General features: G+C 42.2%; 1 protein-coding gene across 5 annotated transcripts; it reads left to right on the top strand.

The window, feature by feature from the left end:
* Positions 1-865: 865 nt before the first annotated feature.
* galr2b (galanin receptor 2b) lies at positions 866-18,317 on the top strand. 5 transcript variants are annotated; one of them, XM_058771218.1, is made up of 11 exons: positions 866-929; positions 1,027-1,088; positions 1,215-1,356; positions 1,470-1,584; positions 1,748-1,825; positions 1,934-2,041; positions 10,197-10,423; positions 12,665-12,748; positions 13,145-13,248; positions 13,357-13,748; positions 16,116-18,317. In XM_058771218.1, exons 8-11 carry the CDS (start codon positions 12,694-12,696, stop codon positions 16,876-16,878), a joined length of 1,314 nt encoding a protein of 437 aa, XP_058627201.1. In that variant the 5' UTR covers positions 866-929; positions 1,027-1,088; positions 1,215-1,356; positions 1,470-1,584; positions 1,748-1,825; positions 1,934-2,041; positions 10,197-10,423; positions 12,665-12,693; the 3' UTR covers positions 16,879-18,317. The 5 variants fall into 5 exon arrangements, with proteins under 5 accessions (XP_058627201.1, XP_058627200.1, XP_058627199.1 ...); XM_058771217.1 differs by having other exon boundaries at positions 1,215-1,366; positions 1,934-2,012; XM_058771216.1 differs by having other exon boundaries at positions 1,215-1,366.
* The last annotated feature ends 646 nt before the right edge of the window (positions 18,318-18,963 follow it).

The following is an 18,963-nucleotide window of genomic DNA, read 5'->3' as shown; positions in this document are numbered from 1 at the left end:
TGGAACTCGGGACGCCCGTAGTACAACGGCGCATGTCAGCACAGTGCCCACAATGTCGGCTATCGGTGCCAACTCTATTTGAATATATTTTAACATTTTTAAATTTATTCCTGAGATGACAAATCTCATTTTTTAGCCTCAATACTTCAGTCGTCTGTGTCACGTGTCACATCCTTCAGAAATTATTCTAATATGCTGATGTGCTGCTCAACCATTTTGAATGAAGTGGTTCTAATACCCCTAAGTGAATGTGTCTGTATAACCTACACTCTTAGAAAAAAGGTTCTTTGGGGTTCTAACTCAAAAGAACCCTTTATGCCAAAAAGGTTCTATATAAGGAGAAAGAACCCCTTTTGGCACAGAAGGTATTATACTACATTATATTTGTGCTTTTATTTCAATTTTACACACCTTTATTCCAAAAAAATTTACTTAAAATTTACGTCTGCACTGAATCAACCTATTATTATAACAAACTAATCAGGTAGAAATAGGCTACACGTGTTCTAGCAGTGTATAGCAATCTGGACAGTTTTATCTATGTATTAATAGGCACACGCTAGTCTTCTATTTAATCAGCACACTAACATGATTGCAAGTTCTAGTTATCATGTCATGTAAGATGCCGTGCAGCTCTTTTATTGACAAGCAACATGCTCATATCGAGTTTCAGCATTTCATTTAGATTCTAAAAGGCTATCTTATAAATCATCCCTCCAAACAGATACAGAAAATGATCTTTGACATAAACGGCAAACAATTTGAACGTGTAGCTATGCGCTGATCAGTTTTGTCCCGTCTGCACAGCTGCTCTGCTCATTTCAGTCACGCGCCTCTCGCGAGAGTGGCCACTTAAAAGCGCGCGAGCACTTCAACGGTTCACAGTGGGCTGGCTGCGCTCAGCGCTCGGGAGAACGACGATTACATTGGTAAGTGAGAAAATTAATTCATTTTAGCTTATTTTAATTAATTTTACCTAAACCCTTGTCATTTTTAGTTAGCCTAATGTTACCCGTTTATTTCAAGGAGCTAAAAGAAGAAAGGTGGTTTGTCGTGTTGTCCAGGCCTGCACAATTCTCCGCCCGGAGGTTTGTCAATTTTAACATGAATCCCTAAAGTATCTTGATAAAAAGTTAAAAACTGTTGTGAATTGATTAATAATGCTGGCAAGAGTTCATGTTATAGCCTAACGTAATATTTTGTTTGCCCCGTAGATTGTATTGGACCTATACATAACGTTATAGGAAAAGATGAAACAAAGTTTCCATCAAATCGCTGTCAGACTGCCGTTATAAACATGAATTCAAACCAAGAAGAACAAAGAGAGAAGCTGATGGAGATGTTTCCGTTTTTTCTGTGGATAACTGTGACTATTTGGTTTTTGCAGTTATAGTATAGTAAAATATAATTATTTGTTGTGCTGAAGTAATTGTATATTATTCTAAACACACTTTATTTGGTTGCTGTAGATGTTCATCTATCTCAGAGAGCACTTTTAAAGTTTTACCACCACCTTATCTGAGAGCTGAAAAGTGGAAGTCAGAGGAAACATGACCAACCTGCTGCAAAACAATAACACAAAAGGTACATTATTTATTTTCCCTCACAGTACTGACTGAAACTCATCAATCAGCTAATCTGAAGTTACTGATATCTTTTTTTTTTTCACTTCTATTGTCCACATTTTATCATGCAGGTTCTTATGATTGGTAGATAAATAAATAAATATTTTGCACTGTCACTACAGGTCTGAACTCTGGAGTGCAGGATTACTTGTTTGGTAATCAACATTCAGATGAAAACACCACACTCCTCTCTAATTCAAGTAAGTTTTAAGATTTGATTTAATTGTGAGAGATTCTTTTCTTTTCCCTGTACTAAACTGTCTTTTTCCATAGGTCTAATAAATGTTTCTCTTGTATCCCCATTTTAGGATGTCAAGCCTACTCATCCCAAAGAGAGTTAGCATCAAAATGGATGTGTCACTGACCAGTAACACAGAGATGCCAGAAGTATCTGTTTGCTGTCTACTTTTTGTTTAGTATGGAGCATCCAAAAGACATCACTCAGTTCATTTCAATCAGCACTATTTAGCCCTTCCCAGTGCTGAAATTGCCATGGGTCCTTTCTTTTTATTGTTTAAATGCTTATCTGGATGTAAAATTAATATTTTTAATGCTTATACATTTAAAAACAATACTATAGTTAGTCTTTTAGCTCCCTTTTCAGAAACATGTGGTTCACCATCTTTCATGGGTTACAGAATTGGGGAAAGTTGCAGCATACAAAAAAATAAAATAAAAATAAAAAAGTCAGATAACTTGGTTTATAGGAGAATGTGGAGTAAATACTTGACATTTATTTAAGGTAAAGGGTAATGACCTGGTGGTGAGATGCAAAATAAAAGTGTCATTAATATACTATTTGATGACAAACTTTTCACATTCTAATTTTACTTATGTATTTATTTAAAAAAATATATTTTTGCAAGTTAACTAAGTTTATTTATTTGTGCAAGTTAACATTCCATTCAGTTGTTTTTTGTTGTTGTTGTTTTGTGTGGTTTCTTAGCAATCAACATATATTTGTAACTGACATGTTGGATGGGTGAGTAAGGTGGAGGCGGTTCTTTTGATTGAATCTGATTTTGATTTTGATTTTGAAATTTGATTTTGGTTCTATATGGAACCTTTTAGGGGTTCCATATATGAAGCGCCTGATAGAACCTTTTTAGGTTCTATATAGAACCTTTTCTTCTAAGAGTGTAGACTAAAATGTATGAATTGTGTCACTGTCAAGCACTGTACTGTGGTCAAAGATTGTGCACGACAGAAGAACTAGTGTCATCCCATTTGGATGTGGCTCCATGATTTCTTCTGATTTGAGGTGCTTGAATATCAGCAGGGAAACCCTAGAGTGACAGGCCTCTGAGAGGATGTCATTATAGTCTGTGTGGATTGAGTTCCCTATCTGTCGGTCACTACGAGTTGTGACGACATTAGGGGATTCACTTGGGAGCCCCAATCATCTCTGACTTTAAGAGAAAACGCCAATGAATATTGGCTAGTGGATTTTGCATACCTGAGCCACTCCCCGTGCATACGGGTATAAATATGCGACGGGTGCATCCACTCATCAGATTTTTGCTTCGGAGCCGAGTGGATGAACATGATGATCTCCACAAAACCATTCCCCTGGGCACTTGAACTGAAAGAGCAGATTTCCTAAAAGAGCAAATCACGGTCGGTTTGCGTCTTTTTAAAGACACCGTTCCGGCCGTGTCCTCTTGGTTTGCGGTCGTTTCCTATCATCCGTCGACAGCCACGATCATTGTCTGCGTTCATGGATGGTTCATGCGTTTATTTTGAGCATTTAACCATGGCAGCGCTGCGATCGCGCCTCTCTCTCCTCACGGGGGTTTGGGAGGGGCTCCCTCTGTCACTACCTGCGCTGGCTTCTCTGCCACGAGCAGAGAACCATCGGTTAGTGCTGTGGGTGATCTGAGGGTTACAGTGAGAGTCCCCACGGACCTTTCACTCCTCCCGCAGCAGCTGTTCTGTGCAGCTACCCGGTGATTCGGCGTGCCCAGTGTTTCATTCGGTGTGCCGATAGAGGATCAGATGTCGATAGCTGCATCGGGGGATGGGCAATCGTCCTCTGAGAATGAAGATTCGGCGGGGCTGCCCCCCTCGGGTTTGGTGGCCGCCACCGAATCAGACCCAGAGTTGACGGCCGTGCTTTCCCGGCCGTCACAATCATCGGGCTGGAGGTGTAATTGATTCCTCGGCACGCCCTGCCCCGGTTCCTTTCTTCCCGGAGGTGCATGAGGAGCTGATGAGCTTGTGGACGGCCCCTTTTTCAGCCAGAATCTGCTCGTCTGCCTCCCCCCTCCTCACTACCCTCGATGGCGGGGTGGCTAGGGGGCTGGATGCGCAGACACTGATGCCTAGACACTACGTTGACATTCCCCAGGTGGAGAGTGCGGTTGCAGTGCACCTGTGCCCGCAAAATGCTGCCATTTGGAGGAATCGTCCTCATCTCCTGTCCAAAGCCTGTAAGCTGACGGCCGCTCTCTTGGCCAAAGCTTGCAGTGCTGCGGGCCAAGCCGCCTCTGCCCTGCATGCTATGGCTATCCTGCGAGCACACCAAGCCAAGGCACTAAAATGCACGAGGGTAGTACCAACCCGAGGTTGATGCAGGAGCTGCGCTTGGCGACTGACCTCGCCCTACAGGTGACAAAAGTCACAGCGCCATCTATAATAATAATTAATTAATAATAATAATAATAATTCATTACATTTATATAACGCTTTTCTGCTTTTTCCAAGCACTCAATGCGCTCTACATTGAATCTCCTTGTCCACATCTATGGCTCAGCCTGGCTGAGATGAGTGACGTCGACAAAGTGCGCTTTCTCGACGCTCCCGTCTCCCAGGCTGGACTGTTCGGCGACACTGTCAAGGACTGTGCCCAGCAGTTCTCAGCAGTACAGAAGCAGACTGAGGCCATTTTGCCCCGGCGTGATGCACCATCTGCCACCGCCCTGTTGCGTGCCAGCCCCCAGTCTGCTCGTCGCCGTGGGCGCTCTCCTGCGTCCTCCAGAGCTGCTCCGCCCCGTGCTGAATCATCACCTAGGCCGGCGCGTCGAGCCTCTTGTAGGAGTGCAGCGCCCCCCGTGTCCCAGCCGACCTCAAAATCGCCCAGGGAGGCGATAAAGTAGCCCTGACATGGGCAACCCTGAGATGTTGGAAGCTGCTCTTTTGCAGCAGACAACGCTGCTCCTTTCCCCAGAGGAGGGTTGGGTGGAGAATCATTATTCTGTTCCACTGCTGGCTCAAGGGCCACACACAAAGTAACCACATTGTCAAATAAAGAGCAATTTCCTCCAGGTTCTCTGGCTCGCAGGCTGACAGTGTGTGACACACTGCCTCCTCACTCTCGCCCACGACGCCCCCTCTTGCCAGCGGACAAGAGACTGCAGTTGGGAGATGCAATGTCTCTCCACGCATCTCTGGCCAGTGCCTCCGGGGACACGGGTAGTTCTGCTGTGGTCAGTCAAAACGTGATGCCTTCTGTGCTATCCAGCTCGGCCCCCCTCCACTGCACCACCACAGGTACGTCGATTGTCCCTTTGGTGCCACTTGTATGGAGTTTGGGGGCGTGGCTTGCACTGCCCAACCCGTCCCGCTGGCTTATTCGCACAATCCGAATCGGCTATGTGATTCAGTTCACTAGGCAACCTCCTAAGTTCAGCGGCGTTCTCGAGACTTCGGTGGCAGTCCGAGACGCACCTGTCTTGCACAAGGAGATTGCTGTCCTTCTGGCAAAGTATGCAATCGGGCCGGTCCCTCCAGCCGAGAAGCAGGGGTTTTACAGCTCTTAATTAATCGTACCCAAGAAAGGTGGTGGCCTCCAGCCAGTCCTGAATCTGCGAGTCTTGAATCGGGCCCTGCACAAGCTTCCGTTCAAGATGTTGACGCAGAAGCGCATCATCAGATGCATCCAACCCCAGGATTGGTTTGTAGCGGTCGACCTGAAGGGCGCTTACTTTCATGTCTCGATTCTCCCTTGACACAGACCTTTGGTTTGTATACAAGGGTCGGGCATGGCAGTACAGGGTCCTCCCCTTCGGGTCTTCCTGTCCCCTCGTGTCTTTGCGAAAGTCATGGAGGGCACCCTTGCCCCGTAACGGGAAGTGGGCATCACGATCCTCAACTCTCGAGTTGAGAACAGCGCGCACAAGAACAGTTGTGCGATCACAGGGACCTGGGGATTCGGGTCAACTGGGAAAAGAGCAAGCTCTCCCCAGTGCAGAGAAACTCTTTTCTCAGTATGGAGTTAGACTCGGCAAGTGTGGTGGCGCGTCTCACCAACGAGTGTGCCCAGTCCATGCTGACGCCGCTGTACAGTTCGTGTGATCATCACGCCAACGCGTTGCCGCTCATTTAGCCCCTGGACAGACCTTGTCTTTCTATGGGTCGAAGTACCCTTAGAATAAGTGTCTCGGCATGTCGTTGTCACGATGGATGCCTCCAGTGCAGGTTAGTGCGCTACATGCAGCGGGCAGGCAGTCTTGGGGTTCTGGACAGGGCCTCGACTGCTTTAGCACATCAACTGCCTCAACTTGCTGGTAGTGCTACTAGCCTGCTGCTTGGCTAGCACGTGTTGGTCCACACAGACAACACCGCGGCTGTCTTGTACATCAACTGGCAGGGTTGTCTACGATCACTTCACATGTCACAATTCGCAACACATCTCCTCCTCTGGGGGAGCTCAATCGTGCAGCCGATGTGCTCTCACAACAGCTCAAGTTCCCCAGTAAATGACGACTCCATCCCGAGACGATCCGGCTGTTCTGGAGTCGATTCGGGGAAGCTCAGGTAAACCTGGTTGCCTCCCACGAGTCCTCCCACGGCCAGTTGTTTGACTCCCTGACCGAGGCCCCCTCGGCACGGATGCACTGGCGCACAGCTGGCCTTGCGATTTACGCAAGTTTGTGCTTCCCCCAATGAGCCTTCTCGCACAGACACTGTGCAAGGTCAGCAAGGGCGAGGAACAGGTCCTGCCGGTTGCGCCGTTGGCCCACCCGGACTTGGTTTTTGCGGCAGACTTGAGTGTTTTGTCCACCAGCGGTGGAAGACACTTTCACTCAGGCCAGAGCGCTCTCTACGAGGCGAGCTCTTGCCTTGGAGTTGAGTCTGTTCGCGATCTGGTGTTCTTCTCGCCAAGAAAACCCCCGAAGATGCACGATTGAAGTAGTGCTTTCTTCCTGCAGGAAAGGTTGGAGCATAGGCTGTCACCCTCCACCTTGAAAGCGTATGTGGCTGCTATCACAGCGCATCATGTTGCAGTGGATGGCCGGTCCCTGGGAAATCTCATCATCAGGTTCCTGAGGGGTGCCAGAAGGTTTAATCCTCCTAGGCCACCCCTGGTGCCCTCCTGGGATCTCTCTATCGTCCTGGCTGGACTTCAGAGGGGTCCCTTTGAGCTCCTGGATTCAGTCAAGCTGACGTTCCTGTCTGCCAGGACAGCACTCCTGACCGCGCTCACTTCCATCATGAGGGTCGGGGATCTCCTAGCATTTTCGGAGAGCATGTTCGGGCCGGACTACTCTCACTTTGTCCTGATACGTGCCCAAGGTTCCCACCACACCTATTCATGGTCAGGTGGTGAACCTGCAAGCACTGCCCTCGGAGGAGGCAGATCCAGCCTTGGTGTTGCTGTGTTCCGTAAGAGCATTGCGCATATACGTGGACCGCACCCGGAGCTTCAGAAGCTCAGAGCAGCTCTTTGTCTTCTACGGAGGTCAGCAGAAAGTCAAGGCTGTCTCCAAGCAGAGATATTGGTAAAAAAAAAAAGCGTATTGACCCGAATATAAGACGATGTTTTTTCCTTGGAAATACATCTGAAAAAACGCGTTCGTCTTATATTCAGGGTCTAGACTTTGACATGACAATAATACACCCACAACAATAGGTGGCGCCAAAAACGCATAAAACGAGTGTGCCATGAAATATGTAATGTAATGTGTGTTGTAAAGATCACGAATGAAAACAAATGAAAAAGAAAAGCTTACAGCAGCATGATCGTGACTGTCATGTTAGCCTGATGGGACCAAACTTCCTCTCCTCTGTAAGTGATTTTAAAACATAAGACAGTACCCAGATTTGAAGACTACAATAAGATTTCACGTCTACTGATAATAACATTTTGGTAGGCTACTATGAGTTGGATAGCCTAATTGTTATATAATTCAGATGGGCTACCTGTTATTTCAATGGTATATCAAAATTTTCCAATGTCATTGTTGGTACATTTTACCAGTATTTACCATACTTTCAAAACAAAAATTATAATTGGAAAAATATGCAATATGAAAATAATTTAAGAATAAATGTGTTTTACAGAGAGAGAGAAAAAAAAAAAAAACAAGATTTGGTTTTCAAAAAGCCTTTTTCCAACAGGTACATCTGGAAAAAGGGGGGTCGTCTTATAATCAGGGTCGTCTTATATTCGGGACAATACGGTAGATTATTTTCCAAAATCGTTCAGCCCTTGTGTTGCCTGTTTCCATGCGTTGGTGCACGGCGCCTCTCTGGCAGACATTTGCAGAGCTGCGGGCTGGGCGACACCGAACACTTTGACACAGCGTTGAGCCAGTCTCTTCCTGTGTGATGGGTAACAGGCAATTGGCGGGAAGAGCTGGCCGGGGTCATGCTTACTGCGCCATTCCCCCTCACCCGGGGATGCGAGTGCCTTTTTTCCCCTCCAGTAAAGTTCCCCAGATGGCGAACCCTGGTGGAGTTCCTCCAGCACCCCCGGCGGAGCAGTCTAACTCCAGGCCCAATATTGGTGTTAGCTTGCCCGGGTCTCCGGTCAGCCCCTGTACTGGGCTAGGTGTCCATATGGCTTGATTACCTGCAGGTAATCCCATGTGTGTATTCTTCTATGGTAAGATTTCCCTCTTGGCAAACCCGTGTCTTCCCTTTGACAGACCATTCTGTCAGTCTCTGTTGGCTGTTGTTCCATCCCTACTCTCAGGTTGGACAAATTTCATATGTAGTACTGCCCCAGGCCTGGGTCAGTCCATATCAGTGTCTCCACATGTCGCCTGCCATATGTGACTTGTCTTAGCACAAAACTCCGGTTGTGGACTCTTCAATCGCAAGATGCCAAAAGGCTACAGTCATTTCATATGCGCTGCCAACGTCAAATCCTGCATGTTCGTTGATCCGACCTCATAACAAACGTGGCCATCAACCTACGCACTGGTCTGCCAACAATCACAGACATAATTGCTCATTGGCGCACGTCTTTGTTCGTAAATGTGGCCCGGCTTGCAAGTCATACTCCTGCCTATGGTGCCTTAGCCTGTGCCGTTGCCCACCGCTCTGAAAGACATGCTCCCACCAACTGGAGCCGTCCACCTGGTCGCCCTCGTCGAAATTGGGTCCAACAGATTGGGGATGGCTCCATCTCCTCCCTCCTCCATGAATGGAACCTTGCCATCGGCCGTAGCCATTCACTCCGCATGACGAGATCGGTGCTACGAGCCACTGCAGATCAGGCAATTTGATGATGATGATGACATGTCACCTCCCTACGGGCAGAATGTGGCCTCCGTAGTGCCCTTCTCCGGAAGGCTCGCTTCTCCGTCGTTACTGCCGAGCTGTAACAACAAATAGGAAAGACTTGAAGTAATCTTTCATTGAAGGTCAAAATCCCAAGTGGGGAAAAAATCCTTATTAGGGTATAGAAATGGGGAATGTGGTGGAAGTAATACCATGCAAGAGAACAGAAGCCATTCAATGTGCACTATATTGTAAATGGTCTCATATATGCTTCAGCACAGGTTGTGTAGTCTGAGCTGTGCATTATTCATAGATAAATTTCAAAGGCAGTGCTGCGTTGTATAATGCACTTGTGACCTGAAGACCTGAAGGACCTGAAAGACCCCTTTGCAAACCAAGAGCAAGCACACAGCAGATATAATTCTTCTTTGTTTTCAACTTCCTCTGAGCACAACTGATGGACTCATACACTATTTCAACTATTACAAAGGGTGAATACATTCACTCATGCTCAATAATGAAACACAATGCATTATAACCTGGGAGTGTAAACTTTTTAACAGAATGATCATGTGTATTTTTTTCTTATTTTGTTTGCCTTTCAGAAACTGTGGAAGATACAAAATATGTACAATATTTCTTGATCATCCTGTTCAAGAAGTTTGTTTGCCTATACTTTTGACTTTGATCAAAACATGTCCAGATTTGAGACAATTGCGTTCACAATGTAAATGTTCTATAGCACACTTTCCAAAAACAATAACTGTGAAATTTGTGTGGAAGTAACACAAACAGTTTCGTAGACATTTTCCATTCTTCTGTCATATTAGCATGAGCAATGATGCCTTGAAGGTGTATTGATTTGGTCATAGTGGGTTTGCAATTTAAATGGATTATATTCTGATACATTTCTAAATTATGCTTCTAAAAGGAAAACTGTCCATGTGCAAAGCATGATGCAAAAAGTAAATACCATCTGACCACCAAGGCCTCATTCTGAATAATTTACCAGATTTGCGTGTGTGTATCTGAGGCGCATGCAACCGCTCAGGTAACGCAGATGAAAAGATCTTTGTAGGAATGTGCGTGGAGAAAGAATCACTGCATGTTCTCTCTCTCTTGCAGTGAAGTGTGAGCCTTTACCACGATGTGGAGGAGGAGCCTTCAAATGTGAGGGGGAGTGAGGGAGGGAACGCATTGAGAAACAGAGAAGCGGAATGAGAGGAGATGAAGGCTGTTCAAGTACTGTTACATTCTGCAAGCACCTCTAGCTTGCCTGGACACCAGAAGCTTCCCAGTATTACAATGAATCTAAACTGTGGATATACTGCCATTGTTCATCCCATAAACTGGTAAGTTAAAACAACTGATTGAAATTCTCACACCGGCATCAGATTCTAGGATGTTATGTTGGCTCTCTGGCATTCACAGTTAGTACACATTTTCCATAACATCTCAAGAATGATCTTTAATGTATGTATATTTCTATGATGACCTTGGATGACTTCTGTTTATTTATCTGAATATATTTTTAGACTGCAAGATGCATTTATATTATATTCCATGCAATGTGTCTCTTATGTTGTTTCTTTCTTTAATGTGTGTATATGCTCTATTTAATATGTTTAATTTAGTACATTTATACATGCTGCATTTTGCATGCTTCATTACAACATTTTTCAATATATTTTGATGTTATTTTTATGTCTTTGATAGAATGAGTCTCTTTCGAAATCTTAGTCTAGAGTGATTCCGTTCATGTAGTGAGATGCTTTTATTTGGCTTTGAGATCATGAAAGTTCGACTTAATTAATTTTAAATGGTAAATGAGTTTAAAAGGGGGTTAGAGAGAGACAGTGTGAGTAGTTTCGGTGTTCCATTCGTCAAGTGACAAAACGGATGCACTCCGTGACTGTAAGTTAAACAAAGGGATCAGTTTAACAGCCCTGCTTCTTGAAGGACACTTCATGTTATATTCACTGGCAGCTAGTCAGCTGGCTTCACATGAAAGACAGTCAGGTGTGTTTTCAAAGGGAATTGTTCCCTAACAAAAACGGCAAAACAAAGAAGAGATGCCAAAAGCCAGAAAAGCAAAAATATTAAACATTTGTCCTGCCAGCACCGGTGGTGTCTCTGTCTCTTAAACCTGGAACACACATACTTGTGTGGTATGAATTTATAAATAACCTAATCTCTGAAATAATTTCTACAAAAGAGTCTGTACTGACTGATCAATAAGGCTGAAGCATAATTCACTAATGGGGGATTCCTACAGTGCTGATCTGCTTTAGAGCTGTCATTTCTGAAAAAATGTTAAGAGAGTAAAAAGAGAGGCTCTTAAAGCTACTGTTGAGAAATAAATGCTTTTGAGAACACTTCACCTATAGTTAATACACATCAACAAACCATCAATTTTTTCAAAGAAACCAATTTGTTGTAAAGTTCTTTCTTTCTTTTTTTCCCGCCTCTTTCTCTCCTCTCTTTCCATCCCTTTCTAACTTCCTCTTTACTCTCAATTATCTATAAAGTCGTTGCAGAAGCAAGAAAATAACTGTGATGAATGTGTCCCAGAGAACACTTCACTGCTTTTCAGAGTAAACGGCTTCCTGTTCATTTACCACTATAAAGGTCTTACTAAATAATGAGTCACGCTCTGTTCCTGCTAGAAAAAAGAAAAAGAAAAAAATATCAGCAATATCATCCGATCATCCAGTTTATGTTGTTTCATCAAACAAAACAAACAGTAAATGTAATTGTTTTAGAAGAGGGACCGGAGATCAGCATTTTAATTATATCATGATGAATTCTGACAGCCAATTATAGCCTAATAGGACATGTCTCCATTTCTGCATGAAGAGGATTAGTCACCTATATTTTGCATGCTTCTTTTTTTATTGTCAGCTGGTTGTGTCATACTTTTAGCATGCACTTTGTCAGCCTTTCATTTGCTAGCCCAATTCCCGGAAAGCTTTTGGTTTTCCTTACTTAACAAATGCTCTTTGAAAAGCTTTTGTGATTTCAGGTTTGCATTGTTTTTCTAGAAGTCACCTATTGCATTTGTTTTTGTTAATAATAAATATCATGTATAAAGAATTTATTTCCATTATGAAGTACATCACTATTATTGGTTTGTAATATTAATGGTGCTCTCCAGAATAACTAAACATCCTTGAAACAAGAAAAACCATACTTGTGAAGCTAAATTGAATAATCAAAAGACTTTTCAGACAATATATATTGAATTAGGTTTTTCCTCACCCAATTTTTTTCAAAAACCATGGCATTTTTTTCTAGTTTTAAATCTACCAAAATGAAAATAAAATTAATTCAACATATATTCTCTGAAAACAAGTCTTATCTCTCATAATTTTGGTTCTCAAATAAATGTAGAAATGACCAGAAATAACCAGAAATGAACTATAGAAATAATCTACATTAATATTAAATCAATCAAAAACATATTTACTGTGCTACAAATTATTATTTACCGGGAAGATGTTTCTATTCCTCTGACAACTATATCATTAAATCTGTGTGCTTGTTAATGTAAAAGACAAAAAAGTGTTCTTTTTTTCTTCGTCTTCTTCCCATAGCCTGATCAATAATTGAAGAGGAGAAATCGATGCTGACCGTTTCTGAGCAACACCTATTGGGACATACTGTGAGATTAACCGCTGGTAGGCAGTTGCATTCCTTCTCATTTGCCAGGTTAAACCAACAACAACAATGCCTAATATAATCATGCCATAACCCAATGTATTGCTCTCTATTCAGTCCACGATATCATGCCACATTGACTCGACTATATTTTTATTCCCAAACAACTCTCCACTAAGATCTCTGATGAATACAAAATTAATTTGTCCATTTTCATTTCGATTAGTTCTCAACCAGATGGAGACATGCTCTTCATATCTTGATGAGGCTGGTTCATTGCCTTTGGAGAGGTTATGATAGCTTTCTGAAATTGATTTTAGTCTTGACTCAGTTTCATTCTTCAATCCTCTTTGTACTTGCACCAGCTTTCAGGATCTTTTGTAATCACAATGTTCTTTTTTCATGTTCATCTTGAGGTCTGATCCTCCTGATATTTGCTCTCAGTGTGAGTCTAGCAATGTGGCTTTTCAGAAGAGCTTTTATATCTCATCATGCTGCGATTCAGATTCTGGAAATATATGTGAGATTTGCAACCATGCACTTTACATCAAATCCGCACATTCTTCATGAGAGGAACGTCCCTAGTGACTCTATGCACCAGTGTCTAATAATTTATGGCCTTTTGCAGGGCTCTTCACGTCTTAAAATGTCAGATCACGAGGACCTGAATAAAGCCATGGGACACTGGAATGCCTCTGAGAGCTACCAGCTCAACCCAGCCAGTGTTATTGTATCTGTGGTCTTTTCGCTCATCTTCCTTCTGGGGACCATTGGGAATAGTCTGGTACTGGCTGTGCTCCTCAGAAGTGGGCAGGTTGGGTACAACACCACCAATCTGTTCATCCTCAACCTCAGCGTAGCCGATTTCTTCTTCATCATCTTCTGTGTGCCTTTCCAAGCAACCATCTACTCTCTGGAGGGTTGGGTTTTTGGGTCCTTCATGTGCAAGGTGGTTCACTTCTTCATCAACCTCACCATGTACGCTAGCAGTTTCACTCTGGCCGCAGTGTCTGTGGACAGGTGAGTTTCTTAAGTTATAATTAAGTAATTTATACAATTTAATTAATTAATTATTTTTTAATTAAAACACTTTTTACACTCTCACTGGTTTATTTCATTTAACTAATATTATGTCTATGTGTACAGTGTATATATGCATACATCACAGAAAAATTGTCATTGTTTTAATATCAGTAATGTTTTGTGTTTAATGGCATTCTGTGATGGAAATGATGGTGGTGGAAACTTTTTGGAAATATTAAATATTTTAAATATTTTTGGAAATAAAACAGCCAACTCCTTTGTCTTGTAAAGGCTAATTCATAGCTAACACTTTATGAATACTAATACACAATTAAATTATATTTTCACACTTTGCATATTTCATCTTCACTGTCTTCAGACTTGGTAAATGAGTACAATAACTTCTGGGGGGAAAACTTTATTAGGAGCAAAATTTCATAGTGCAGTGGAGATGATGCGATAACTATGAAAAAATAATGAAAATGTCAACCTGGTCTCATAAAAATACGTACCTCTGCGCACTTTTTGTGCGACACCGTTTTACGTACCTTGCTGCACATTTCGCCGCAGTTTCAAATAGAAATGTCCACTGAGTGGCGCTAAAACACAGGTTCAATATGTGAATCCTGGCACGTTTTTATTACGTAGATATTGGTAGTATTGCTGTTTTTTTATTACGTTGCTTCAGATACGTATTGAGGCGGTTCAGAATTAAAATATCCGGGGACTGTCGCTAAAGGTTAATGCTCTATCGTGTTGGAAATATGCCCTACACCAAATCCAGCCCTAAACCTACCCGATAGTGTTAACAAATGCAAAACTGATATAAAAACGTATTAGCTGATGCAACTGTGCCATTTGAACTTCCTTTTACGCAGATTTTAACTGCTTTGTCGAACTGTAGTTACACGGGATTCGAACTGGTGCTTCTCGTCTCCTAAGTCCGTCTCCTTGAGCTACCGAACAAACTTGTCATCTATGAAAACCCATAAATATGAAGCTGGATGTGTGCGATGCTAACGTTCAAAAGCATCAGTTTTCAAATCTCCCAGCATATTAATATTGTTTTGAAGTCATAGCATGATATTCTTAAAGTAATTGTGCGAAAATTACGCTTTATTAATTGCAACTCTGTAAATTTGTGTGAAAGTGTTCATTTATTTTGGAAACTGCAGTGATATGTACTTATTGGTACGTATTTCATGTCACACTAAAAAGTGCACCCAGGTACGTAAATGCCATGAGACCAGGTAGGAAAATGTATATGGATTGTTTTCACACAATAGATATAGAAATGGTTTATCTTTATTCTTTGTTTATGCAGGATTTTCACAGTATAAAATGACAAGTCATGATCTCAGACAAGGGCAAAGCACTAAAATGTATATATAAAGGCTTGAAAAGGTAAAAAGTGATATTCATATAACAATCAGAAGTAAATTAAAATCTATTAGTTTTAATAAAAGTTGTCAACCCTTGGGACATAAAAGTTAATGACCTTTATAGACAACCAAGGCATGCTGGTTATACATAACATTACTCCTGTCAGGTGAAGTTCACACTAGGCTTAATAGCATCATGGCTCACGTAACATTTTCATTGTAGCTCCATGGGGTCTAAAATGACATCCTAAAGGCGAACTTAACAGCGTTGTAATTGGTCAGGGCCAGATTTGTTATTTAATGAAATGGATCGGCAGAACACAAGAAAGTCTTGCAAATTGCATCAGCAAAGTTTGGAGTTTAACTGCATAAATGTCAGTGGAGTTATCGCTAATGACCCACTTCATTAATAAAACACCTCCAAAAACCTGCAGCCCATTATTCCTGTCTTTGCAACGAAACTCACCCGTATCCACTTACTGGTATGTTAGCTAAAATTATGCAACATTAAGGTCGAACTGAAGCACAAGTGACGAGTGGGACTTGTGAGCTGACCCGGAGACAGCTGAATGGGAGAGCCAGCCAGCCTTTTTGCTGAAATAATGGCATAAATGTACCAAGGCCACCTATATGCCCCAGTGTAATGTTATTCTCAGCCTGAGCAATAGACCCACTGCCCTCCATCCACCCTCAAAGTGTTTACCTTTGAAAAAAGCATGTTAATTTGATGGTTTCCTGCTCTGTGAAAAATGATCCAGGGCTCAGTGGAAGCTGAGAATCCCCATTGGCAATTACCTTACCTTTAGGTAGGGAACAACAAGACACATTCATCTTGTGCACTGAAACCTCTGGCTATATTGATCATATGGCGTTTCAGGGCAAACTCAATTTCAGGATGAACATTTCCTGTGTTTCTTTTATACATGACTACAGAGCCAATTTTTCACAGCTCCATTTGAACGGTGGGTTTCTTCTTTTGCAGGTATCTGGCCATCCGTTACCCACTGCGCTCCAGAGAATTGAGAACGCCGATGAACGCCGTAGTCGCGATGGTGGTCATCTGGGGCCTGTCGCTTGTTTTCGCCGGGCCTTATTTGAGTTACTACGACCTGATTGATTTCGAAAACAGCAATGTGTGCGTGCCTGGATGGGAGGAGCATAACCGTAAGGTTCTGGATACCTGCACCTTTGTTTTTGGCTATGTTATTCCCGTGCTCATCGTGAGCCTGTCCTACACACGCACCATCAAGTACCTCTGGACCGCGGTGGATCCTCTCGATGGGATGTCGGAGTCGAAACGAGCCAAGCGCAAGGTCACCAAGATGATCATCATAGTCACGGTGCTCTTTTGCATCTGTTGGCTACCGTACCATGTGGTTATTTTGTGCTACCTCTACGGAGACTTTCCCTTCAATCAGACCACCTACGCATTCAGGCTGCTGTCCCACTGCATGGCCTACGCCAACTCTTGCCTCAACCCTATCGTTTACGCCCTGGTTTCCAAACACTTTCGCAAGGGCTTCAAGAAGGTGTTCAGCTGCATCCTCAGCAAAAAGGGACGCAATAAGGTGCACGTGGTCCATGTGGCCAACACCGTCCCTGGCTTCGAAGCAGGATCCACTGAAGTGTCCCAAATGAACGAAGAGAACGCCAGACAGAACGAGAACGAAATGGTCAACCGCCCACTCGCAGAGCCGCAGGATGCCACTATGACTATAACGTTACCCTTCCAGAATCAGCCATGAAAATAAAGCGCACGGCTAATGATGCCTTAGAAGCCTTATTAAAAAACTCAAACCGAGCCGGAGGATTTCAGCTGCTTTGATCGACATCACCATGGTTTTGCATTGACTGAATGAGCACAGCGGAGTCCGTAGTTATTTAAGATTCAAATCGCAGAGCAAATTGAAAACGTACATTCAATTTGGTTCTCGTACAAATGCATCTTTGTGTTCTGCTTAGTTGTTTTGGTTCCAGTGCTAAATTATGTCTTATTTACGAACTCCTCTTTCTTTTTCAGCAGCAATGTCTGTTTGTTTTCTATTGATGTGTTACCCTCTGAGCATGTTTCAATTTAATGCTGTGATGACTATTCTCCTGTGAAAATTTGTTACCAATTATTGTGCGTAATACACTTTAATATCTGAAGAGCCCTGTGTCTTTATGTGAGCAAAGCTGTGATTTCCTACTGTGCTTGAAGCTTTGAAGAGGACTCTTTGATTATGCTCCTCAGCTTCGCTTAACAAGCTCTTTAAAAAAAAATATGCTTACGTTAAGCACTGTATGTCCTTGCTTTTACCTCTGTTTCTATACTCTGATATTCTCTTCTGTTTTAGAAAGTCTTGAGATTATTTAATTGGTGAGTTTTATATCAATTACTACATTGCAAAAGCCCTAAAAACAGGGTTATACTGAAAATCTCAGATTACAGACAACCAACAGTTTAGTACGTATGGTTCTTGTGCTGTCCTAAAGGAATATTCTGGACAAGTTAAGCTCAAACAACAGCAATGGTGATATAATGTTAAAAAAAGATATTTTGAACAATTCCTCCTGGGTTACAGTGAGGGACCCACAATTGAAGTAAATGGAGCCAATAATGGGGCGTAAATGTTAAAATAATCACTGTGTCAATAGTACAGCCACAAGGCATTTTCTAAATTATTTTAGTGTGGTGGAAATGCTTTCTAACCTTTTCTGTGTAAAGTTGTGACAGTTTTTTCAACATGACAACATCTAAAACAACCATAAAATGAAAGCAAAAATGAACCGTAAAATGATGATTTGAACTTTATAGTTCAAATAACACAGACATTTTAACAAAATTGTAATGCTTATATTAAGTTATAAATGTAACATTTGAGCTGTTAAAGCCTCAAAAACTGGCCATTCAATTTGGACATTTGGAAATGTCTCACCATAATCTTGTTTTTGCTTTTTCTTAAAAGAGAGAGAGAGTGAGAGAGAGAGAAGAGAGCGAGAGAGAAGAGAAGAGAAAGATATACGACAAAATTGTTTTGTGATAATCAAAACAAATACTGCAGACTGAGCTTAGCTTGTACAGAACCTGAAATATTTCTTTATCTGTGTTCAGTTCATTCATTATGTATAATGTACTGTAGCTATACAGCAAGTGCTATGTTGGAAGTTTTGAATTTGATGTTGACAGTGAATTTCAATAAAAAGCGCATTGATATTCCTCTTGGACCAGCATAATATTTTAATATATGCAAATAAATGACCCCAGTGCATTTAGCAGTAGCCTGAGTAACCTTGAACCACCCTTTGGGGGATGTTTCATAAGAGATCAAAACTGAATTTTCCCCTGGAGGCTCAATAAGAGAGCTGCAGCATTAAGTGAAAATTAAAGTTTAATGTCTTCCATTGAAAAAACAACTTGAAGCCAAAAGAGTGAGCGAAGCACTGACGCATGCACCATAAAAGACAATAAGTCGAGATGCAATTCTGAAGTTATTACAACAACAAGGTGAAAACAAATCATTTCATTTTTTTTTTCTTAGCTTTTAGAGGCTTCTTAAAAATCATCCTCAATCTTATTCAAGGCAGACTTTCAAAACTTCATAAATTATAATGTTTCATCACTTGGAGAAGCCATACTTTGGTAAACATTACAAATCAGCCACTAATTCCAACCTGATGCACAGCATTTGTTTATTAATCATGGACATGGACTATTTATTCGTATTAAACTATGCTTTTTGAAAATGTAACAGCAAAACACTGCACATAAATATGAAAAAAAGCAGTCATGAAAATTTAAAAAGCTTCAATATTACAAGCAGCACTCATCAGTAATGCAGCATTAAGAA

The sequence above is a fragment of the Onychostoma macrolepis genome, chromosome 03 (assembly GCF_012432095.1).
Source record: "Onychostoma macrolepis isolate SWU-2019 chromosome 03, ASM1243209v1, whole genome shotgun sequence".
Lineage (NCBI taxonomy): Eukaryota > Metazoa > Chordata > Actinopteri > Cypriniformes > Cyprinidae > Onychostoma > Onychostoma macrolepis.
Note: the sequence above shows the minus strand (reverse complement) of the source record. Positions and strands in the feature narration are given on the sequence as shown.